Genomic DNA, 24893 nt, shown 5'->3' with positions numbered 1-24893 from the left:
TCTTGGAGATCTCAATACCCACCTGGATGCTTCTCATCCCTCCTCTGGGCTTTTCCACAACCTCTGTGACACTATCTCTCTTTCCACTCTGCCAGACATACTTTCATTGTTCCCATCACCTCAGACATCCCCCCTGTCCAACCCTCTTACAACTCCTCTCTCTTGAACTGACCACTTTCTAATCTCCTCTGAAACTCTATCCCTCAGGCAAAGCCCCTTCCTGCAGCACTGCTACCTACCTTCTCGATCATTTGGCCCATGAAGCGGGTGTCAGTAGATGCCTTTGCATCTACTTTCTCTGCTCCTCCTACTCCTGTGACTGACTCACACCATGACACATCCCTTTTTTAATCTGTATCTTTCTATTTTCCACACCATGGACATCCTTGCCCCTGGCATGAGAATTCAGCTGAAGCCTACCTCTAAGTGCAACTGCAGGGTGGCTGAGAGGAAGTGGAGGGATTCGGGCGCATTCCTCTGACAAACTGGCCTGCCGCCTGCTCCAAAGGCAATACAGACTCTCTGTCCTGTCCAAGAAGAGAGCACACGTTCAAGCCTGCATCTCTGCTGCCTCTAATAACACGGCCGAACTCTTTAAAATCTGCAAGGAACTAGCCAATGCTGTTGCAGTCTCTACCTCTCCTGTTCCCTCCCAGGCCCTCTGTATGGATCTGGCCTATCGCTTCTCTGACAAAACTCAGGACATACTGTCCTCCATCTCCTCTTCCTCTACCTCTTCCTCTCTCTGCCCCCCTTTGGCCATCTCTCCCTCTCCTCCTTTCTCCTCTTTCTCTCTGACAACACCTGACAAGGTTTCTAGACAAGTCCGATCTATGAAAGTGTCATCCAAACACATGCTTCCCTGCTCATTCAGAACCATCAAAGACCATATTGACACCCTTGCTCCAGCCGGGGCCGATTTCTGTAATGACTCTTTTGCCACTGGAACTTTCCCCTCTCCCCTTAAGCACTCCCTTGTGCACCCCTCCTCAAGAAACTGTCTGCCGATCCTACCTGCCTGGCAAAAACCCCAATCTCCATAACACCTTTCCTGGGCAAACTCTTGGAAAAGCTGGCCATCTCCCAGCATACTCTCCAAACTGAATCAGTTAGTTGTCTCCATGACCACCAGTCTGGCTTCAGAGCTGCCAGAGGCATGGAAACTGCTCTCCTGAACACTCATGAAGATGTGCGCTCTAACCTTGATTCCAGCATTCCTTCTTACCTCATCCTTTTTGATTTTTCCTCTGTTTTCGACAAGGTCAACCACGCCATCCTGATCAATCCACTCTGGGAGAACCTGCCCATCACGGATCAGGCCCTGGAGTGGCTGACCTCCTTCCCCTTTGACCGCCCCTCCCAGGTCCAACTTGGTCCCTTTCTCTCTGCCACCTCTCGCTCTACCTGTGATGTTGCCCAAGGCTGTATCCTCTCACCCTGGTTTTTCAACCTCTACTTTTCCCCTTTGGCCCACGTGATCTCTACCTTCTCCTCTAACTTTCAGTATTATGAGGATGCCAGCTTTCCTTCAAGCTCCCCGCACCCTCCTATCCTCTCTTGCTCATTCCTGACTGTCTATCCGCGAGTCAGGATTGGTGCGCCTCCAACATTCTCTGCCTTAATGCCAGTGAGACGGAGATCCTTCTCATTGGGACCCCTGCCCATGCTCTCACTCTCTCACTCCGGCTGCCAGCCTTGGGACCTCTTCCTTTGCCTACCTGCAAGGCAAAAATCCTTGCTGTCATCTTCGACTCCAATCTCTCTTTCTCTCGTCACATCTCGGATGTTGGCAAGAGGTCGCACTATCAGCTGCACCTCCTCAATGGGACTCTTCCCTTTCTCACTTTCCCCCAGAAGCTCACTGTCTCCAGAGCCCTGATTCTCTCTAGGCTGGACTACTGCAACAGCCTCTTTCTGAATATGCCTTCCTCTACTCTCCGCCCTCTGCAACTAACCCAGAAAAGGACTGTGAGACGTATCCTTGGCCTCAAGCCCAGGGATCGTATTTCTGAACTCCTGAAATTTCTTCACTGGGTCCCGGTGGATGCAAGGATCAAGTTCAAGACCCTTTGCATTGTCCACAAGGCTTTCTGTGGCTGGGCTGCACTACATCCAACGCTCGCTTCCAAAATACCTTCCATCTCGAGCCCTTCGCTCAGCTACCTCCAACTCTCTAAGGGTTAGACACAGTAAGTGCAGGGTAGATCTCTCTCCTCTGCAGGTGCCTCTTTCTGGAATGACCTCCCTGACTCTCTCAAACTTGAGCTGGACCACCTGAAGTTCCGGAAGCAGTTCAAAACTTTCCTCTTCTCTGCTTTCTCACTCTCCCTTCCCTGCTGACCTACCTGTCTACTGTACCGACTGGTTGCTTAGCTACCCTCAGAGTCTCATTGCTTACCAGGCTCTTTCTTGATCAGTCACCCTTGCACTGCCTCCAGGCCTACCACGCACCCTACAGTCCCTTGTTCTCCTTGCACTACCCAGAGCCGCACTGCCCTGGCTGTACTTACTCAGGGCATTGCTGCCCTGTTTTCCTCACCCCTCTCCCTTGCACTCCCCCCCCCCTTCCTTTCCCCTTGCACTTCTCGTTCTCGGACTTCCACGATCTGAATGACACAAGACTTAGCAAGATCGTTTGTCTTGTCCTGCCTCTGTCTTCCCTCCCTTGTCTTGTCGCGCCTAGAAACACTTGTGTAAAGGCGCGTTATACATGAATTATCATATCATGTCATATATCATTGTGCCCCAAATAAGATGCAGGCCATGCCATTCATGATCAATGTAACTCTGCTTTGAAATAGTGCACCATAGCAGTCTGGTAGCATCAAATTAGTTGCCCTTTGATTAAGTCAGCCACTAAGCTTATTTAATATCACAGGGTCTTGTAAAAGAAATGTGCATGCAACAAGTAGCCATAAGGCGTTCTTTGTCATCAAAATCACCTTTTCTTGCATGTGCTCTGTACAGTGTGCATGCACTGCTCTGCTCTGCGCTGCCTTCTGTAAAGCTTGGAGAAGCATGTTTTGCTCAGGCAGGATGAATATAATGAAAGGTGGCTTTGTTATGGTAAGAGAGGCGAGAGGGAGATAAAGAGCAGGAAAGCTCTGCTCTCAGTGTGTAGCACAAAGAAAGGAAGAAAGCATTGACAAATGGGCATTACTGGAAAAAGGAAGGGATGGAGAGGGACAGTAAATGGGGGTCAGGGGAGAGTCAAACGTGGCCAGTTACAGTTCAAGGGTGTCTGATTAGCAAGGTTAAATGATCAAGACAATCAATGAGGACCCTTTAAGGGAAAACATTGATTGGGTTGTTAAAATAAATATGGTGTCTGTATGGTGGGAAAATAGTTGGTCAGACCAACATGAATGACATGATGTTCTACTGTTTTGATCTCTCTGATTTAGTGCACGTCACAAATAAGACAGTAGAGTGCATTCAGCTAGCGAAGCGTTTGCTAAAAGTCTAAGTGCAACTAAGCTCTGCAGCTCTGTACATTTAGGAGCTAATTTTCCATGGGGCGTAACGTGAATGAAAGGCATAAAAGCCTTGACTAAGGATTGAGCAGCTTTCCTTCACGTCACGATCCATTTTCAACACAACTTGTGTTTCCTCCACCTCCCTACTTCTCTGCCTTCAAATTCTCCAGCATTTGTGCCAACATGCATTTTTATACTGGCGCAAATGCTTGGTATCCCTTTGTGTTCCGCCGGCTTTCTGCACCAGTGAATAGCAAGTGGACGCCCTAGGGATCCATTGTGAACTCTGACTGCCATGCTCGGGTGGCAGTCAGCATAAACAATTGAAATTGAATGCTGTCTGATATGCTAGCATGTCGGACAGCATTTAATTTCAATTGTGAAGACTGCTTACCATGCATGCATGGCAAGCAGTCTTCACAATGCAAATTGAATACTGTCCGACATGCGAGTATGTTGGACAGCATTTAATTATAATTGTGAGCACTTCCTGTCATGCAAGCATGGCAAGTAGCACTCACAATTAAAAGTAAATGCAAGCATGGCAGCCAGCGTTTACTCACTTTGCAATGCAGAGTGCATAAATGCAGGGCAAAAGGGGGCAAACACACAAGGCTGCCATTTTATGCCGTGTACGTTTGCACCCCGTAGTGCAAATTGCAAAAATGTGGCAGCGGGGAGCCGTCTACCTTACAGTGCCAAATTACGTGAAGGAGCAAAATGAGCTCCTTAGAGTGATCTCCCTAATGTGACCATATGCCGGACAGAAAAATAAATAATTAATGCATCAAATCTTCCGAAGCAGCATTACAAAGCTGGCAAGACAATTCTCCCCATGAACCATCACTTTCCTGTGACCACCCTAAGAGGTAATAAGTTAAATCTTGCTCTCGTTATGAAAATGCTTTCATATTTAAATTTGGTCCAAATCATATAATCTGCAATTCTATCAGTAGTAAAGATAATGTGTGTACGATTTGCAGGTTTGGCCACTTGCTTGTGATCATGTTCCGCAAGCAGCTGTAGGGCTAAATTCTGGACAAATACCTTGCTGTATGACAGAGAGATAAGAGATGGGTCAGTAAAGCATGAGGTGGCATTTGCAAGGGCAATATGTTTTTTTCACAAATGCAAACCAAGGGATCAGTAAACAGTTTGTCTCTGGGGAAAGAATGTGAGACTGAAGAAGGTGCGTAAGTGTCGCCTTCGCATTAGTCCAAGCCCTTAGCCAAGGTTTCTCATGTTACTGCTTTAACTCCTCTGCAAGGTATGCCATACCCAACTCTCTATGAGGTGCAGAGGAAAGGGGCGAACAAGGGGGACCTAGTAACCATTTCATTCATCTATGTTCTTCCGTTTGAAGGCTAGTTGTGTCCTCTATTGCAGGGAGACCAGATCCATAAGTTGCTATTGCTTTTTTCCTTAGCCGAATACATTCTTAGCAGCGGATCAATAGGCAATATTGTGAATGCCTTTGCAAAGCGAAACACAGCTCAGAAAGCTTGAATCATTTTAACTTTCTGTTATTCAATGTGTTTTATGACTCTCAATGTTGGTGTATAATGGTACCCAAGTATTCATAATTCACGTCTACTCGAAGGTTAGTTCCACTGTAGAGCACTGTACTGTATCGACAGTACCGGCATGCCACAAAAGTCCCAAAAATGCCCCTTAGCGGCATCATGGAAAGCGCAGACAGCACTACCGCCGCCGTCCACCCCTAAATAACGTGGCCGTCATCAATGGACACGGCATTAGCGGGCACCGCTATTAGCGGTGACCACTAATAGCATGCCCCCTAATAAGCGGAAATGGAAGTAGCGTCATCGCGCCGGAACGGGAAAGGGCACGGTGGCCATCTTGAAAAACACAATCCATTGCCATCCTTACTACACAGGACCTGGAGTCTCATTGCGACAGCAGTAATACATTATCATCACCACAAGCATCATGCCAAAGGCAGTTAAAAAAGGCGCAGCCCGGCAACGTAAAGAGCGCTTCACAGAGGACGAGCTCACAATGCTCGCAGAGACACTGGCAGAAAATGCTGAGGTTGTCTTTGCCAACAACCTCAAGAGAGAAGCTCAGATCCCAAAAAAAAGAGATCTGGCAACTTGTTGCCCAAAAAGTGAGTGTTGTCGGGAACACCCCCTGCACTGTGAAGGACGTGCGCTAGAGATATGATGACCTGCGCCTCAGAGTCCGAAACATAATGTCGGCCAACCGGAGCCAGGGCCTGGCTACTGGTGGTGGCCCTAGCTCCCCTATCAAACTAAGCCGGTGGGAGGAAATATGCGCATTGAGGCGATTGAAGGTGTGAGGGAAATGGAACGTGGCGCCACCTCATCGACAGATGGAGGTGAGTGCCCTAAGAAAACACTGTAATGCAAAGTATGATGATAGTCCACCAATTTGACCATGCTATGAGGCAATGCATGGGCCATTACAGACACATGGACACATCCCTGCCTAGATGCCGTCCTCAGCACTGACACATCCACATGCATGCAGCATGTCAATGCCATAACTGGCACACACCCCACAAACATGGAAACGGCATTAGTCACACTGCACGCAGTCCACAACAGAAATGCATGTCACACAACATACACCACCTCAAACATGTGTTACCCTGATGGATGCCTGAATGCTCCACCCATATAGCAAGCCACCTGATTGTGAAAACTCCAATACCTATTCCCCCCTAATGTGTAGAACAGCAATAATACCAATGTATGCATGATGCTTGTAGAACCATCACTGATGCCGTCCCTCTCTCGGTCCTCCACATGCTCAGATCCTGACAGCGAGGCCCGGGACTCAGCGGCACAGGCAACAGCTCCCCCTGAACCGGGCCAGGGGCAGGGAGGAAGGCAACAGGCCTTCAACATCGAAAGGGCCAGGCAAGCCACGACTAGCACAGAAGGGGAAGGTACCAGAGGATGCCACGTCACTGGTGCGGTTAAGGGCCACTACTACAGCTATAGTCCCCACAACATCTGTGTCGCCTGCACAGGAAACATTGGCTGATGGGGCCCTTTCAGCTGCGAACAGCTCTGTTGGGGAGGCTACAGCCACGGCACCCCATTCGGACGAGCATGTGCAGAGCCAAGGCCAGGTGTGTGTCCCTGTGGAGGATGACTCAGACATACCTGCCACACCCAGTTCCCCACCATCACCCCAGGTCACACCATTGTACTCCACCAATGACAGCACACAGGAGCAGTCTGGAGGGGAGCCAGGTCAAGGGAGCATGAGTCCCACAGAGGAGCCACACGAATTTGCAAATTTTACACATGCAGCATCCACCTCCACCGGTGTCCGGGATGGGGTGCAGCAAATGGAACATACGGTGCAGTGCCAGGAGGAGCTCACAGCCCTAGTCAGGCAGTTTGTTTCCGACTGTGCCCAGGCAAGGCAGGAGGGGCGGGACAACACTGCGTCCCTGGGACAGGCAATTGAGGCCAGTACCACGCATATCTGCTAGGAGGTGTCTGCACTGAGGCAGGTCCTTTGCCGCATAGCAGATGCCATGGAGGCAGCGCGTCCTGCCCCGAGACAGGAACAAGCGGGCAAGGCATCATCATCTAGCTCAACTCAGACCAGCCCCCTTCCCAGGTCTGCACGCACCTTGCGGCGATCGGACATGCCGCCACCAGATGCGGGAAGTGCACAAAAGTAGATGGGGAAACCTGATAAAGGCAATTGACGCAGTAACTTGCAGCATTTGCTTGGACACCATGTGTGGGGTAGTTGTGGGGGGAGTGGGAGAGGGGAGAGGGTGTGTGGGGGAGTTGTGGGGGGAGGCGGGGGGGAGATGGTGTGTGGGGGAGTTGTGGGGGGATGCATAGGGGGAGAGTGTGTGTTGGGGAGTTGTGGGGAAAGGAGGAGGGGGGAGAAGGAGTGTGGGGGAGTTGTGGGGGGAAGGGGAGAGGGTGTGTTTGAGGTGGAGGGTATGAGCACTTTGTACTATTTAACAGTTTAATACACCCGTTGTGTAGCAGAAAAAATACTTGAGTGGACATTCCTCATTGCATATGTGTCATTTATTGGTCTACAGTGCATAGTGTACATGTACTCCCACACCCAGTGCCCTCTGTCCCACTTTCATGGCACCCTCTGCACCCATGTGTATTAGAAATATTGTCCAATCACAGAGTGGTGCACAGCACGTCCCTCCTGTGCATCGGCAGCACAATGATGTGCGCCCACATCTTCTTCATCCCCTTCTTCATCACCGGGTGGTTGCAGTTCAATGTCAGGGGGTAGGGGCACGCACCGTTGGATACACATGTTGTGCAGCATGACACATGCCATGATGACCTTGGCCACCTTCTCATGCCTGTAGAGGAGTGCCCCACCCGACCAGCTAAGGCAGCGAAAACGTGCCTTCAACAGGCCAAAGGTCTGCTCGATGACCACACAGGTACGGGTATGGGAACGATTGTAGTCCTCCTCATGCCTGTTCTGTGGGTTTTGGATAGGGGTGAGGAGCCACGGCTTCAAGGGATAGCCCCTATCACCTGCATGGGAGCAAAATAAGGTATGTGTTAGTCGATTCATGATGGACAGTTGTACTTATCACACATGCCTGCAGATATTTGTTGGTCACATGCACATGTCCCAGGTTGTATGCACACATTTTTCCTTGCCTCAATGTGTGCTGTCCCATGGTCTTATGGTGTGGATTGCATCTTCAAGATGATACACGGTGCACACTGCCTTGATGTTGCTAACGCGTTGTGGACGCATACCGCTGTGTTTGTGATATGCATATGATATGTAGTGTTCTGTATGATTTTCTTACTGGCAGTGTTGGCAGTAGTCTGCATAATTTGGCATTTGGCGCTGATTATTCCCATGGTGATATGCTGCACTACTGTGGTGGTGGTCCTGTGGCAAGCAGTGGATTCCCTTGGTGGTTTGTTTTGTGCACTTTCATGGATGCTTGTCCTGTGTGGTGATTTGCTGCAGACATTTACATTGTGAATACTCACAGCATGTTGCTGGATTGTGTTACAGAGGGTGAGCTCTGATGATGGGTGGTGCATGTGTTGTGGGATGTGGGGTGGTTTAAAGTTTGCCATGTTGTGATAGGTGTGCAGCGTACTTCATTGCTATGGGAATTGGTGGTCATGTTCAGTTTGGGATGCTTTGGTGCACAGTGTTTTGGGATGTGGACATTGTGGTGTCACCAAAACAATGACATCATGGTGGCGTGTGCATCTCTCCCCCCATTTCACTGCCATGTTCCTGTCATGCAACTTACCAAGCAGCCAGGCACGTCGTCCTGCATGTCGCTCCATGTAGCGTGGTCATGTGGAGTTCCGCAGGACCATTGAATCATGAGTTGATCCGGGAAATCGGGCACAACAATGTGTTATGATCTTGCTGGAGTCACATACCATCTGTACATTGATTGAGTGATATAGCTTAGGATTGCGGTACACCACCTCTGTTGCATGTGGGACCACCAATTCCACATGGGTGCAGTCAAGTGCACCAATACAATTTGGCATGCCTGACAGTGCATGGAAGCCAAATTTAGTGTCAAAGATCTCCTGGGCAGTCCGTGGTAGGGATATGTAGTCCTTTGTGTGCTTCAGGAGGTCATCCAGCACTTGGTTCAGCCTGCGAGAAAATAAGGGTTGTGATATGCCATGCATGTGCCCCACTGTGTGCTGGTAGGTGCCTGTGGCCAGGAAGTGGAGCACAGACACTACCTTCAGTAGAGGTGGGATGGCGGTGCGTATTTCAATCAGACTGACAATGTCGTCGTGTATCATTTCCACAATGGTGGTGATGGTGTCCCGGTCCAGGCGGTACAGGGTGTGGATCGGCTCAGGGGTTACATTGAATGGACTGGCTCTGATGCGAGGGATTGGGGGCTGCCTGCGTGGTACCACTGGCTGCACTGGTGGGGCTTGCTGGACCTGTCTCACCCTCCTTCTCCTCCTGCGTCTCCTCTGGGATGCCTGTTGTTGTTGCTGGTGTCCTCAAGCCCGAATATTGCTACTACAAGTGGAATCATTTTGGTGTGGTGAGGGTTGTGGTGTGTGGGTGTGCTCCTTTTGTGCTGGGCCAGACTTCATTGCCACCACCTGTGCTGATTGTGTGCACCTGTGGCAGTTGGGAAAACTGCACATTGCTGTTTGCGGGTGGTTCGCCATGCCGGTATTGCCTTCTTCCCAGTATGCCTCATTACCGCCCTCATGATGCCGGTTTTTGCATGTCCGCCTGACTTGTGATGTCCTCCTGTTTGCACCATCCCGCTACTGCCGAGCCCAAGGTCTGCGTGCCCGTGCGCATGCCGGTATGGGGGAGCACACTATCAGCAGTGGCGCTAAAACCGGCTTGTTGAGTCGGAATAGCCCAGAGCGGTATGCGGTGCCGGTAATCCCTTACCGGCATCATTTTTCCATTACCTCCAACCTCGTAATGACCCCCAATGTGTTTGTGTGTGCCAGTGAACTCAGGAAACTCAGTTTGACTCGACCCATCCTTTTTCTGTGCTTCTTTATCCAGAGTGTGGAAGGGCGGCAGTGATGAGTTTGAATGTTTCCTAACTTTTCTGTCTTGACCGCCCTAAGCCCCACCTAATGGCCCCCAATAATAGATAGGTAAATAATCATAAAATAGTCCATAGCCGCCGCTTTGCGAGAATGAACACGGCTAACTGACCTGTTCTTTGGGAAGGTACCCACTTGAGAGTCCGCAGCCACACTTTAGCTCACTGTACTTTTCACAGAAGGGAAACATCCATTTGCATATCAGTCTTTGTCCCACCCATACGGGCAGTCCTGCACAGAAATGCTATGGCAATTTTCTTCTGAACAAGAGTACCAACAGTAACAGCATACACGTCTTTCAGCCTTGTTGGGCCTCATCAGTGTGGTGGAGCTGTGCCTCACAGAAGTTAAGGAAGAACAATCTAAGGCATATCAACTTACCAACTGAGGGATAGGTATGATAGAATGATACCAAAGAAAGATCATAGATAGGTCAGGATGGAAGGGCAAGGATGATATATCAATAACACCTTGGCCTACAAACTATACACAGACAACAATTGATCACAGACAGAAAATAGATAGCAAGAGAGTGGGTGATTGCTAATAACAGCACCACTACCAGAGTGGGTACAAGACATTCCCCTACCTATTACACTAAGTTAAAAACAACACAGCTGGGAACGTGACACACCATCACTCATAACAATTAGATGGACAGGAAAGAAAAAGTGAAAATATGCCTACCTATAGGACAACCAGATACATAGAACACAAAGGACTAAGAGACATATAACCCACTAACCCTATGCTCAAATCTCTGCATACCTAACTCACACAAAAATCCACACAACCATTTTCTCGCTTAGCAAACCGCACTCACTTCACCACACTGCAACAACAAACAAACAACACATAAACCACACCAACAGCACACAAGTTCTCGCATCGGTCCAATATTCACACCAAAGCTCAGCGCACAGTGAAAACCGAACTGAAGCTGTCAATAGCACACCACTTTCTCACTTTCCTATCCCTTCTTCGCCCGACCAACCCATTCCCGCCTTCATTTTTGCAGATCCGCCTGAGCGCCTGGGGACCAATTCCGTTGGTGATGGTGTGCAGTACAAATACCTTTAACATTAACATTTATATTTCCTTGCTATCTATGTGTAAAAATAAGTAGTGTGTAAATATCGTTTTGTGTTAGTCTCATACATCTTATTCCAACAACAATCTGAGAGTATGTGTTCTCTGTGGTTGTCTTTATTGCCCCCTTCACTGCTTTATTTCTCATATCATTCATATAAGGATCACACATTGGGGTCACCATTCTGAACAAGTGATTGACCACTCGGTCCCTCTCTGAGGTGGACCTGGAGCTTGGCCGCAGATAGATGAACATATTAGGCCCTAACATACAATGACCATTGAAAGGTGGGGAAACAGCGGAGATGACGCTATACTATAAGAAACCTGAGGGTATTCTACCAAATAGACCCCAAGAATCCCTTATTCAGGTAGCCAGGGAAGGGCTGGCACTCTCAAATCTCAACCCTGGGGGTGGATGAGCGAGGGAGGATCATCTGGGTAGGGTATCTAGAAAATCAACCGCCTCCTTTTCAGACAAAGACACTTTATCACAGACAACTCACTGTGAACAATAATAGGTTAACACCTTCTTACCCGACATTCCCTCTGTTACATACCACATTTCAGAACCCATACTGTTACCACCCCCCCAATTCCAATAGACACCAAACCGGAAGTGAAACATAGGAGAACCGGGAGAAGGAAAGTACATATGTCACGCCGTGATCTACAACAACCCATTTGTACACAACACTACAGTTACCCCCTTCACCCTGATGAAAACCTGCATGGTTTTTCCAGTATTCTTCAGAAAAACTACAACTCCCCTAATCCCTCCACACTGTTTTTCCTTAAAACCACTGGAACGAGGAGGAGAGAGATAGGGAGGATGAAGATTACTGACAGAGAACCATGGACACCGAAGATGGACTCTCCCTTTTCTGGATCAGACTGTCCCACTAATGAGGCCAGGCAAAGTCAGGCTTCCCCTCACAACCATGCACACCTGAATCCAATCACTACTCCCAGGAAGTATAAAAGGCAGAGCAGGGGAGCATACTCTACGTGAGTTAGGGATGCTGCAAGGTGCAGGAAGCCAGAGGAAGACCAGAAGAGCTGTAGCGACCTAGAGGAAGAGAACACCGCCCTGACACTGGCCATGTGGTTCCAGAGATGGACAAATTCTTGCAACCTTATTCTGATTTTTTTTGTGAGGTACATAGACAACATTGTGACCCACAGTAAGCCCTGGGAGGATCATGCCTATCACCTTTCCACCGTTATAAGTGTCCTGAGGGCAGCGGGTTTAAAAGCAAACCCCAAGAATTTCAGATTGGCCAAGTCTGCAGTAAAATACTTAGGAGTTTTCATGCGGAATGGCACTGTACAGCCATAACAAGACAAAGTTAAAGCAGTCCTAGACACCCCTACATCAAAAACAAGAAAAAGATCTGAGTGCTTTCTTAGGACTACCGTAGATTAATCCCCAACCTTTCAAGTAAAACCACGAGACTTGCTGACAAACTGAAAAATACAGAACCCCAGAAGACTAGGTGGAATGAAGAAGATCAGAAATGTTACACAATCTTGAAAGAGATCCTCCATCAGAGCCCTATCCTAAAAGTGGCTGATTTTTCAAAATATTTCATCCTTCAAACAGATGCCTCTCTAGTGGGATTAGCTGTCCTTTCTAAAGACCACGGCGGCCTAGCACACCCAATACTCTACATAAGCAGCAAGCTATTCCACACAGAGAATAATTGTTCTGTCATTGAGCTTGAAGCCCTTGCCATTAAATGGGCTATCATCCATTTGAAGTACTACCTGTTGGGAAGGATGTTTAGATTGATCACTGACAATTCACCCCTGATGTGAATTAGCCAAAGAATCTAAAAAACAATCCATGAGTTATGCAGTGGTTTCTGGATCTTCAACCCTACTGTTTCACAGTGGAACACCAGAAGGGTCGAGGCCAAGGAAATGTCGCCTTCTTGTCTTGATTCCCCTGTGAAATATCCAGATCAACCCGCATAGTGGACGGGTATGTGAGTAATCTAAGTGCGTCATCACTACTTTCCCCAATATAGCCGCCTCCCAGGTTCCCAGGGAATGGCAGTCACTTTCGGATCCTGACCCTGGGAGTGGATACGCGAGGGAGGATTATCTGGGTGGAGGAGACTTGCGGAGTGGGAATGAGGCACCATTGGGTGGGACGCAGTATCTCCCATTTCCCTTTTGTAAGGAGTCAAATGTTACCCACGCTGCTATAGGGTATTAACAATCTCTTCCCTATTTTGCTAAAAAACACTCTCCCAATGCATATCACTCTAGTACTGAGACGAGGAAGAAACAACCCAGAGTCACACAAGCTTTCTTTATTAACACAGACATACACTAACACCACTCTGGTACTGGGACGAGTTAGAGGGATGATATGATATGATGATATGATATGGGATTTATAACGTGCCTATACACAAGTTTTTCAAAGCTGAGTTCCAATACCGTTACTCAGTAAAAGAACATTGCCTGCACCTTTGATTTAGGAGGCGGTGTAAATGGTCTGCTTCCATGAGGCTGACAAGATTGCTGGGGAGATTTCTGTGGAGATTGCCTGGGAGTTTGCCTCGGAGTTGGCCTGGGAGATATCGCTAGAGAGACTGCCTGTGGACCGCTTGCAGGAGAATCTGGAGGTGCGACCAGTGAAACGAATGCCCGAGGTGCTCAGACGCTGCAGAGTCGGAGTGGAAGCGTTGTGTGGTGGAGCCGTCAGAAGGTCTCTGACAGCAGAACTGGTCTGCAGACTTCTTAGAGTCGGATGGACTCCTTCTCTGTACAACCAAGATGCAGAGATCCTGGAACCAAGGCACGCTGAGCCGGGAGCAGAGACACACACAGAGAGCCTGCGGACCCGGAGTGCAACATCCAGAGACAGTGTACCCAGTGACTCAAAGGAGCCTGAATGACTCCAGGAGGCTGTGGGGTAAACCGCTTGGTTTTCTGCAGGTCAGACCGCTCGCGAGTGAGCAAAGGACTGTTGAGGCAGTGTGAATGCTGGTCCAGTATTGAATTAAAGACTTTGGACAGTACAATAAGCAAAAGGCTGAGAAAACCGAAGGATAGGGTTTTTGTTGTGAATACCGAATTGTGAATAGGATGAAATTGAAAAGGCCAAGAGAGGGCCAAGGAAAAGTGAAGTTTGGAACTTGTGAAAATGCCCGTGAGCAGGGTGAGAATTCCCAGCAGAAGAGAGAACTGGGAATTTGATGATAATGGATTTAAAGTGTCTGAAATGAATGAGATGAAACCTTGTGTTTTGAATACCGAACCGAAAGAAAACAAGAGTGATTGAATACCAAACGTATGGCAAGCAGTTGGTGATATTCCCTAATACAAAGGAACTGTGAAATGTGTAAACTGAAGAAAATAAGCATTGGCAAGTGCCATAAAGAATATAAAGAACTGTGTGTAATGAAAGAATAAGCAGTGGCAAAAGCTTTGAGAACATTTGAAAGTATAACTAGTGAATGATGGCAAAACAATTATTAAGAAAGTTATAAGAAGATAAATCCAATACCAGTGTGAAGCTGAAACAGTGGCAGTGTAACTGTGAAGAACAAGCAAGTAAGGTGTTTCGGTTGCATGACCTGTAATGGGTGGACCGTGTGGTCCAACAACTGCGCCTAGACCGAACGCACCCATCTAAAGGAAACCCACTTGAAAGCTTGTGCTTGACGATCAAGGAAAACTAGGGTGAGCTGAAATTTAGAAGGAAACTTTGTGATATTGGTGAAATTGATCAAAGGCAACTCTGCCAGAAAGCTGGGAAGTGTCCCAAGGAATTGTGTTGTTTTTGAACATAGAAAGACTTGAAAGCTTGGGGAAGGGACCCCCCTTTTTGAGAAAGTGAACTATCCTGAATCTTTGGGAAGGGAACCCCCTTTTTCCAACCAAGAGCTGGAAGAAGCTCTAAACCTTTATTTGCACACTTCTCATTTTGATGCTGGAATCCCTACACATTATATTCAAGTAGTCGTGAGGACAAGTATAGGTTTTGGAAACAGACAGACATTTGCTTTGGACTTCCTGACACAGACTATCATTGGCTTCAGTTAGGTCAGGAAATCGCACCTTCGCATGGTGTATGTTAGGCCTTTTTCCACCTTTCTTTTTATTTTTTAATAAAAGTTTGTGACACCACATTTACTCAGTTGTCTGTGTCTACTTCCTGATGCCTTCACAGACTCTACGCTTTTCAGAGAGGGGAGGTGTATTAATTCACTTTGCTCTCACGACTGAGACAGGAGAGATGTAAAAATGTAGTGCGTGCCTTCACACTCGCAAGCCAGGGGAGAAGTAGAATTCTGCGAGACTGGAGCGGCATAACATTTAATGTGGTCCTGCAGCCTTTCAAGACAAAAGAGATGCACAAATTCTGTCTTTGCCCATGCTCCTGCAAGGCAGGAGAGACATAAACATTGAGTGCATACCCTACTCAGGTAAAACAGGAGAGATGTACAAATTCTGTGTGTGCCCAAATTCATGCGAAAGAGGGGAGAAATCAAAATTGAGTCATTGCCCCGACCCCTACAAGACATCAGAGTGGCAAAAATCCAGTCAGTGCCCCCAATTTTCCTACACAGGAAGACGATGTAAAAATTGAAGAAGTTCCCTAATGCCTGTGAGGCAGGGGGAAGCAAACATTCAGTCTGTGACCCCGCTCCTAAGACACAGGTGAGATTTAAAAAGTGGATGTGCTCCCTCCATTTGTGTAAAACAGGGAGACTTACACATTGAGTGTGTGAACCCACTCCAGCGAAAGAGGTGAGATGTAAGAATGCAGTGTGTGCCCTCACCACCGTGAGACAGGAAAGATGCAAGCAATGAGCCTGTGCTCTCACCTTGTTAGTCAGGAGAGATCTAACAATTTATTTTGCACCCGCATTGCTTTGAAGAGGAGATGCATACAAAATGAGTGTTTGCCCTGTGGGAAAGGAAACACCTAAATATTGAATGTGGGCACCAATTCTTGCGAGGGGGAGAGCTAAACATTGAGTGTGTGTCCCAGTGATGTCATTTGGGGGTTACCAGGGGTTGCTCTTGCGACCCGTGAGGTCTCCATTGCTACCCCTTTTGTCTCCCTTGCAACCCCTACAAATAAATGAAAAACAAATCTTTTTTTAAACATTTTATTTTTTATTTTATATGTAAACTCCTGAACTGTGGCCAGTGTCATGGCATTCTTTGTTTCTGGAGTGGCTGGCTTTCTTGTTCAGGCCCCTTAAATAAACAGTGGGTTCCACAAGTGTAACATTTTCAGCAGTGGCCCTAAATAAGGAGGAATAGTAATAACAAATAATTTGTCTTTCTGGAATTCTATACATTCCCAGTAATCTGGTATTATGGGCCTATACACACTGATAGTAACGATACATATGGTTATACATTGTTGTATCAAATGTATATCACATTATAGTGACATCGTAACCATTTTTATTGTAGTATACTTAGGAACAATGTTAAGTGATGCCACTTCCTGTTTTGTCAAGGGGTGAAATGTTGTATTTCATCATGTCCTGTGATGTCACTTCAGGATGGGGTCAAATTACATTACTTCCTGTGATGTCATCAGAGGTCAAGGGTCACGTGATGTCACTTCCGCTTGGTGAAATGACATCCCTGGTGTGCCCCCACTCCTATGAGACAAGTGAGACATAAACGTTGAGTGTGTACCCTCACCTATGCTAGACATAAGAGATGTAAACATTAAATTTGGGCCCTCACCACTGCCAGACAAAAGAGATTAAAAAAATCAGTCTGTATTCTCACCCCGGTGAGAATTATCAGTGAAAACCACAGGTGCCACAACCCCCATTCACTGCCCAGGTTGACCAGTCCACTGGGACACAGGTCATCCTCTGACTCAACTATGACTTTGAGGAACCTGTCGCTGTGTGTGCAAAAGCAACAATATCATGTCATAGTCGATTGGCGCTCATTCATTTGAATGAATATCTGTTTTTCTACATGGACTGAAGGGTTGCTTCTTCTGTGGTCTGAAACAATAACACCAGCAGCACTAAAATTCTTCTCTGGGTGGGCACTAGCTCATTGGCAGCTTAGGATGTCAATGGCTTCCTGATCAAGTGATGCTGGCCACATAGACTGCTTGGGGAACCAATACTGCAAATGGTCACCAACCTTGCCAAGCTTCCATTGGTCAAAAACGCATCTGCCCCAGTGTAGGCCTGCTGCCACTACATATTTTCTACCCAGTCCAAGGCACATTGAAGAATGCAGACTCTGGAAGTGAGTCGCATAGGCAAGAATATTTGAGAGCTGCACACCCTAGGTGGGGTGCCCATGCACCCGCCCCATTATCAGTCGAGAGGGTGCTTCAAGATGAAGTTAGGCTTCTTACTTGCTGCTGGGGATGCTCAGTAGTTGTTGTTGCCTGCCTCTGCTCTGCAAGTAAGTGATATTACAAATACCCCTCAGTGCAGTCTTTCACATTCCTACTATGGCCCTCATTACGACCCTGGCGGAAATCGAAAAACGATGGCGGAAATGCAATACCGCCATCGAATAGCGCTCGGTGCGACTATGACCCGTCACCGCAAAGTACGAAGCCATTAGCGACACCGTAGTGAACGCCAACGCTAACTGCACCAAGCACGCGCGCGCGCGCCATGCCAAACCGCAAACACCACCATGGTGCAACGGTACGCCAATTCCGACCCTAGCGGACATGCACCTAACGCCATCAGGCATGGCGTAATGTACCATTCCGCCATGGCGAGAAGTACGGCATCGCGAATCAACCGTAAACGGCCCCACTGAGTGCCTGTACACCGCTCCCTGCCCACAAAGTACAACTCCCCGTAGGTGCAATGAAGCCACAATGCAACCATTGAAATGTACAAGTCACCCATGCATGCCAACGAACAAAAGAAACACAACAGGGGCCAATGGGAACTGCAGGGCACAGATGGCACGAATACAGAAGCCATCCCAATGGACATGACCACAGTCCCCCACCAAGAAACGCACGCAAACACAGGCACCTGTGACCAGCAATATTCCGAAAATCACATCATTCCACCAGTCCACCTGGCTGACCGGCATCTGTTACACAAAACCCAATCCCCCGCCCCTGAGCATGACAACATTCAAACTGTCATATTGGCAGCCCCCATCCCTGACCTCACTGGGCTTCGTAGGCAAACGCGGCCAGTACAGTACCACGCAACTAAACCCCGAAGCCGGAACCCGATGCAGATCTCCTCACAATACATCGCCCCCCAAATTGGCATATGCCACATCACTTGCAAAGAAAAACGCTACACGGGCCAAATCCGAATAGAAATTTAATGCACATCAAAATCACCAAGCCCATACAGCCATCAGGCCATGAACTCCAAAACACCAATCACCATTGTGGGCTGCTTCCGCAAGAAATGACCAGCCACTACCTGTGTGTCGCCCTGTTCCCCCATGGTACACAGAGCCACAATCACGTACGAAAAGGCAACATGGAAGCGCACAGAACCGCAGGCCCGTCCCAATGGGGAGGCACTAGTCCAGCTGAAAGGCCGAAATGTTGCTCCGAGCCACCAGTACTGCGTAAGGGCATGTGGCCCATTGGCGATCGTCCCATAAGATCATAATGCTGCTCCACTGATTAACACGAAGCAGCAGGTGTCGGGAGTAAAATCCATCTGCAGGAGTGGCATACAGATGGCAGTGGCAAAAGGGGAGGAGATACCTGTCAACCAAAAGAAAAGAAAAAGAACAGAATGGCCATCAGAACTACATTCCAACTACTCACTTCAATGATCACACGAAATCCACAGCCATATGCATGCTAGCCCAACCAAAAGGATCATCACCACCCCAAAACCACTTGCGACTCATAACCATCTATATCGAGGTGCAAACACCATCACAAACGAGTGTACCTGTGCATGCGTCTGTCAAAACAGATTCCATCAGATGGGAATGTTAACGTGCATGGACACAAGTGTCTGAGGGCGCCTCGAGACAGGGAGGGCTCAACAAGGCCAGATGGACGATGGTCCCACAATGGCAGCCCTGCATCACATAGCGTAGGGGAGGCGGATAGATCCCAAGAAGCCCTGTACATGGCAAACTCTGTATCAAATCACCTGCCCATGCATCCATCCATCATTCCCTCATCCCGGGATCAAAATGCCTGAATAATTACTCACATAACATTAGAAACATCCATTGAGTCCGTGCGTTATGCAGCCTGCTAAATCCACAGTGCCCCAGCCCGTAATTCCAGTGTTGTGAAGTAACATGTTTTTGGGAACGGACGGCCTCATCGCCCACGTAGCTATTGCGCATCCCAAACTATTCATATCAATCATTGCTCCCTCGCCATGGGCCCTGTCTCAAGGACAAAGAACAATAGAACGTTACATTTGCAGTCAGACCTGTGGGCATCTCCTCGCCGCTAGCTGGAAACCGAAAGCGCCGCCCCTCGAATTCCTCATTTGCAACATCACGTCGAAAAGGCATCTGTGGCCGTTTGAAATCACTAATTATTCCATCGAGTGCGGCTGTGTGTGAAAATGGCAACTGCCTTCACCCACGAATGGGACGCCCCGCCCGTCGTTGAACCTCAGTGCAGTGATGCATGAGGGTCCACCGTTACTCGAGTACTACGTTCCACTGACCCCTCACAAGTCAGTTCGCGACTGGCCAGATAGTATGTGAAACAATGGGACCACAGCAGAATGAACATATCAACCAATCTTACACGGCCATCGGGTACAAATACATGATTGCAATAGCAAGATACAAATCCCCGAATTGCAGCGTTGTGCGCGGGACGTGCTCGGCCAAAGGGGAGAGCAGTTTGCACAGGTGGAATCAATCACCACAGGTGGAGGCCATACAGCCTGAAAACACATAAATTGCACAGCCAGTCTCCTCCCACAACCACACCGAAATGCTACCGGCAGGACTCGCGATGTTGGCCCTGGGGGACCTGATAGCACTGCAAGCGCTCCGACTCCAAGAAGAAGACGAACACCAACTACAACCAGCCGCACGGAGGAGACGCAGGAGGAGGAGGAGGCCAAGGCAGGGCCAGCAAGGGCTGCCAGCACAGCCACTACCACCACGCAGGCAGCCCGCAATCCCACGCCTCCGAGCACATCCGTTCAACCTCACTGATGAGCAGATCCACACCCTCTACCGTCTGGACCGGGACACCATAACCGCCATTGTGGACATGACACAGGCTGACCTTGTCAGCATGATAGATAGCCCAACCGCCATCCCACCCCTACTGAAGGTGGTGTCTGTACTCCACTTCCTGGCCACAGGCACCTACCAGCACACAGTCGGACAGTTGCATGGCATTTCTCAGCCACTGTTCTCACGGACACTATTGCAAGTGCTCGATGCCCTCCTGAAGCACGCAGACGACTACATCTCTCTACCACGCTCGGAGCAGGAAATAACCAACACAAAAGTGGGATTCCATGCACTTGCCGGCATACCGGGTTGCATTGGTGCCATCGACTGCACCCATGTTGAATTGGTCGTCCCACATGCCATGGAGGCCCAGTACCGCAACCGAAAACAATTTCATTCCCTGAATGTACAGATGGTGTGTGACTCCAACAGGATCATTACACATTGTTGTGCCCGATTCCCTGGATCAACCCATGATTCGATGGTCTTGAGGAACTCTACAATACCACGCTACATGGAGCGACACGCAGGGAACAGATCCTGGCTACTCGGTGAGTCTCATTACATGCATGATGATGTGGGGTATGTGAATTGGCATTGACCTGCCAGGAAGGGGGGGGGGTGTGCGTACGTATCAATGGCATTCCACATCATACGTTTCTCGTCCACATACAGGTGATGCTGGATATCCACTGAAGAGATGGCTCCTCACACCAGTCCGGAACCCACGGGACCAGCATGAGGAGGACTACAACCATGCCCACTCACGTACCCGTGTAGTCATTGAACAGGCATTCGGCCTACTGAAGACCCGTTTCCGCTGCCTCAGCAGGTCTGGCGGGGCACTCCTGTACCGCCATGAGAAGGTTGCAAAGATGGTCATGGCATGTGTCATGCTCCACAACATGTGCGTACGTAGAAATGTGCCCATGCCCCCTGACGCAGAACTGCAAGCACCTGATGATGGTCATGATGAGGGTGGGGATGTGGCAGCACCTCATGGAGTCTGCGAGGCACCGGAGGCCCGTGACATTCGTCAGCATCTCATTGATGTATGCTTCTAGCACTCACGCCTGGTGGCTGATACATGGACACGGGACTCGTGGCACTGCGTGTGTCTGGGACATGCACAATATGGACTGTACGCCTATGATGGCCTAGTACACAAAGATCAATGTCCACACTTCTCATTGGTTGATCGTGCACTTTTTATGGCATATGTGATATCATGTTGAACACCCTATCGACCCGCCACCCAAGTGAGCCCAACACACCCCCTCCACCCTCCTACCTCCCCCCCGAACACCAGTGTCCAAAGATGCTCATTGTAAGTGGGCTGTCGCTATTGCATGCCCCCTCTGCGGGTATCAGGGGCACCCCTGCCTGTGGAGCGCAGGTTCCTCCCAGATCTACGTTGGGGGCTGCCCTGGACGGAACTTGCAACTGATGATGTGTCTGCCTGCTCACGTCCATGCATGTCCCTAAGGGTTTGCGAGAGCTCAGTGAGCACACGGCGCACTGCGGCAGGTTCGGCACATACGTCTTTGGACGTCGCATGCAGTTCCCCCCTCAGGCTCTCGGTGCTTCTCTCAATTTGTGCCCTTAGCGTCTCTGTACCTCTCTCCATTTCTGCCCTAAGTGTCTCAGTTGATGTTTCTATGTCTGCCTTAGTGCCCCCACATTCATCGGCATGGTCCTTGAGGAGTGTGGCCAGTTGCTGCTGTTGTTCGATCAACTGGTCGAGGGACTGTTGCCTCTGCTGGGCCATGGCCATTTGCGGGGGTGTCACAGAGGGGCTGTTGTCCTCATGTTGACTTGCCACAGGGCTTGTGGGGGATGGCCAGTCGTCGTCTGGTGGGTGCCCCTGCGTGGTATCCTCATGTTGTACGGGATGGAACAGACAGGGGGATTGGGACAGGTCATGGATGGATCTGACTTCGGCATCCCCGTTTTCTGTGTCCGAGCATGCTGCCATCAATGGGGTGTCACCTATGGTGCTGCTGCCACCAGAGGCAGTGCCTTCTGTGGCATCCATTGGGGGGACCTGTGGTGGTGGTGTTGTGGGCATGCTGGCTGCTGGGGTGCCTGTTGATGTTCCCTCCTCTGTGCTGCCACCTGATTTGTGCTGCTGCCGTGTCTTGATGCGTGCAGCTGAGGTGGAGGGTCTCTGGCCGTTGGTCTTGGCCCTCTTTGCAGGTGTGCTGGTAGGGGTGTCCTGTAGCTCGTCGTTTGGATCGGACCCTGTGGTGGAGTAAAGGAGGGCGAGGGTTATTGATGGGTCTGTGGGAATTGGAATGGCATTGTATCACATGCATTGGGGTGGTACCTGAGGGTGATTTGGGTCGGGGCCTTGGAGGTGCTTTGATTTGTGTGTGGAGTGAGGGTGCAGTTGTCTGGCAGCCTGCAGTTAGGGTGTGCCTGCTGCACGTGTAGTGCGTGTATTAGGGGTTTTTAATTATTTATGTATTTATTGTGGGTTTTAACGTGCGCTTGCAGGCCGATGTGTGTGGACGTTCTCCTGGACATGTGTTTCTGTTGCACTATGTGGACGCATGGTACTTCACATGGATGGACTGTGTGGATTTGGCATTGTTTTATCTGGCCCACCTACCTGAATCTTCGGATGTCTGCACTCCTTTCTCCATCCCTCCGACTCCCTCTATGCTCCCCATTCCGATGGTGGAGGCACAGATTTCTTCCCAGGGGGTCAACTTGATGGGTGATTCAGGACCTCCCCCGGTGGCTGTGGCAATGTTGCGGTTGGCAGAGAGTATGCTGCGGACGCGTATCCGCAGGTCGTCCCATCGCTTGCGGCATTGCTGTGGGGTGCGGGGTGCGGTCCCCACCGCACTTACCCGCTGTGCCACCAGAGCCCATATGGCCTTCTTGTTTGCAAGTGCCGTTCTGGTCATTTGCGTGGAGAAGACGACGGCAGCATTCTCCTGGAGGGTCTCTGTTAGCACGGTGAGTTCCTCACGGGAGAAGTGGACCTGCCGCTTGCGGTCGCACGCTTTCTTCGCTACTTTTCCCATTTTTCTTGGTTTCGCTAGGGTGGTTGACGGGTTGGGGTGTGTTTCAGGGTAGTGATTTTAGTGGTTGTGTGGTTTTAGTGTATTTATAGGTGTACGCCGGGATGTTTCCCGTTCCGGGCCCATGTTTTAACTTCCGTTTCCGTATATTTCCGGCCACCGTACTTTCCGGTAGGCGCACACTGCGGTGACCGCTAAGAGGGGTGGCGGTATTGCACCTAGGGCGCCGTACGGCGGCGGTGTGGGCCGTTTTGGGGTCATTTCCGCCATCGCGGACTTTGCACTTCCGCCATGCCGTGGTGCTCGTGCACGATGGGTCGGAATGGGCCGCACTTTGCTCCTTCGTGCAATGGCGGAAACGCTATTTACGCTGTGGCGCTCCGGTCAGTCGCTTTCCGCCAGGGTCGTAATGAGGGCCAATGTCTTTTGTATCTGTCGTCCTACTGCCCTCAGTCTGAAATGCAGGCATTTTAAGCTTACAATGGAGATCAACAAATGACACCAAAAATAATCAATGTATTCTTTCATATGCTTATACATGGGTTATTCTGATAGTGTGCCTGATGTTCTCTCACCAGCTGCACACTGTCTCCAAGCCCCATTTTATCATGTTCTTTGCTCTAGTGGAAAGGTTTATTTTGGGCATGGAGATCAATAGTAGCACCTCACTCACTGTAACAGAGCTTTGGCTCAAACACTCTGTGGCCTCTTCAAAGGGCCACAGCTAACAGCAGACATTTCTCATGTGTTGGCACTGAATTGGGTTGAAGAAGGCTACATCCAATGATTGCTTGTGACTGTAATTGTAGTCCCTTACAGTATTGCTTTGCTTACATAGCCGGTCAAGCATATCGTATGCTTTTCTGTTTTCAGTGAAATCTGATAAACACCGGAAAATTGCCACCAGAAGAAAAAGTGTCTCAAAAGTTTAAACTGAAAAACTCTGTTTGCCCTATCCCAGTGGTGACTTAGAGTGAGCATGGATGAGAGGAAAATTGGGGCGGGTGAAGGGATGGATGAAGAGAGGGCTTGGAAGACAATAGGAAAAGAGCCCTACTCCCCCCATGTATGCCTCTGTACTTTCTCCCATTGATTCCACTCCTGTCCCCTGACCTTATTAAAAAAACACTGCACATTCGATGTTACATGGTTTTCTTTGCAAAACGGATGTGGCAAGAGAGATTGCAATCCTGGATTGTGGCTGCTTTTCAGGGCAGAAGTAAAGGATATATGTGTTGGACAGCGTAACCTTTTTTTCAGAGTGCGGACGCAACATCTTGGGCTTTTTTGACGTTCACAAGCTTGCCCAAGCATTTGGCTACCTGGATCTTACCCAGGTTGTCATGTTCACATTGCAGACGCTTACCTTTAAGACCACAATCACTTGTCTCGTATTGTGATTTTGTTTTCTAGAGAATATTTCACTACAGATTGCTGGGTTTAAAATGTGAGCACCTATTATACTTTGCCAGCATATTTATTGGCACATTTCCTCTCTCAGGTTATTTTTCTTGTATTCATAACTTTTTTTTAAAAAGTCCAATGCTCTTTTGTCTTGCACA

The 24893-nt window shown here is 49.0% G+C and overlaps 1 protein-coding gene across 1 annotated transcript in view; it reads right to left on the bottom strand.

Annotated features, from left to right (window-relative positions):
* LOC138526274 (olfactory receptor 2J3-like) overlaps positions 1-24893 on the bottom strand; it is a 50077-nt gene that overhangs the window by 8268 nt on the left and 16916 nt on the right. The window contains 1 exon segment of the mRNA XM_069636852.1: positions 11204-11389. Coding sequence (XP_069492953.1) covers positions 11204-11389 — 186 coding nt within the window.

This window comes from Ambystoma mexicanum, chromosome 1p, assembly GCF_040938575.1.
Source record: "Ambystoma mexicanum isolate Mex_15411 chromosome 1p, UKY_AmexF1_1, whole genome shotgun sequence".
Lineage (NCBI taxonomy): Eukaryota > Metazoa > Chordata > Amphibia > Caudata > Ambystomatidae > Ambystoma > Ambystoma mexicanum.
This window is presented reverse-complemented; position numbering and strand designations above follow the sequence as displayed.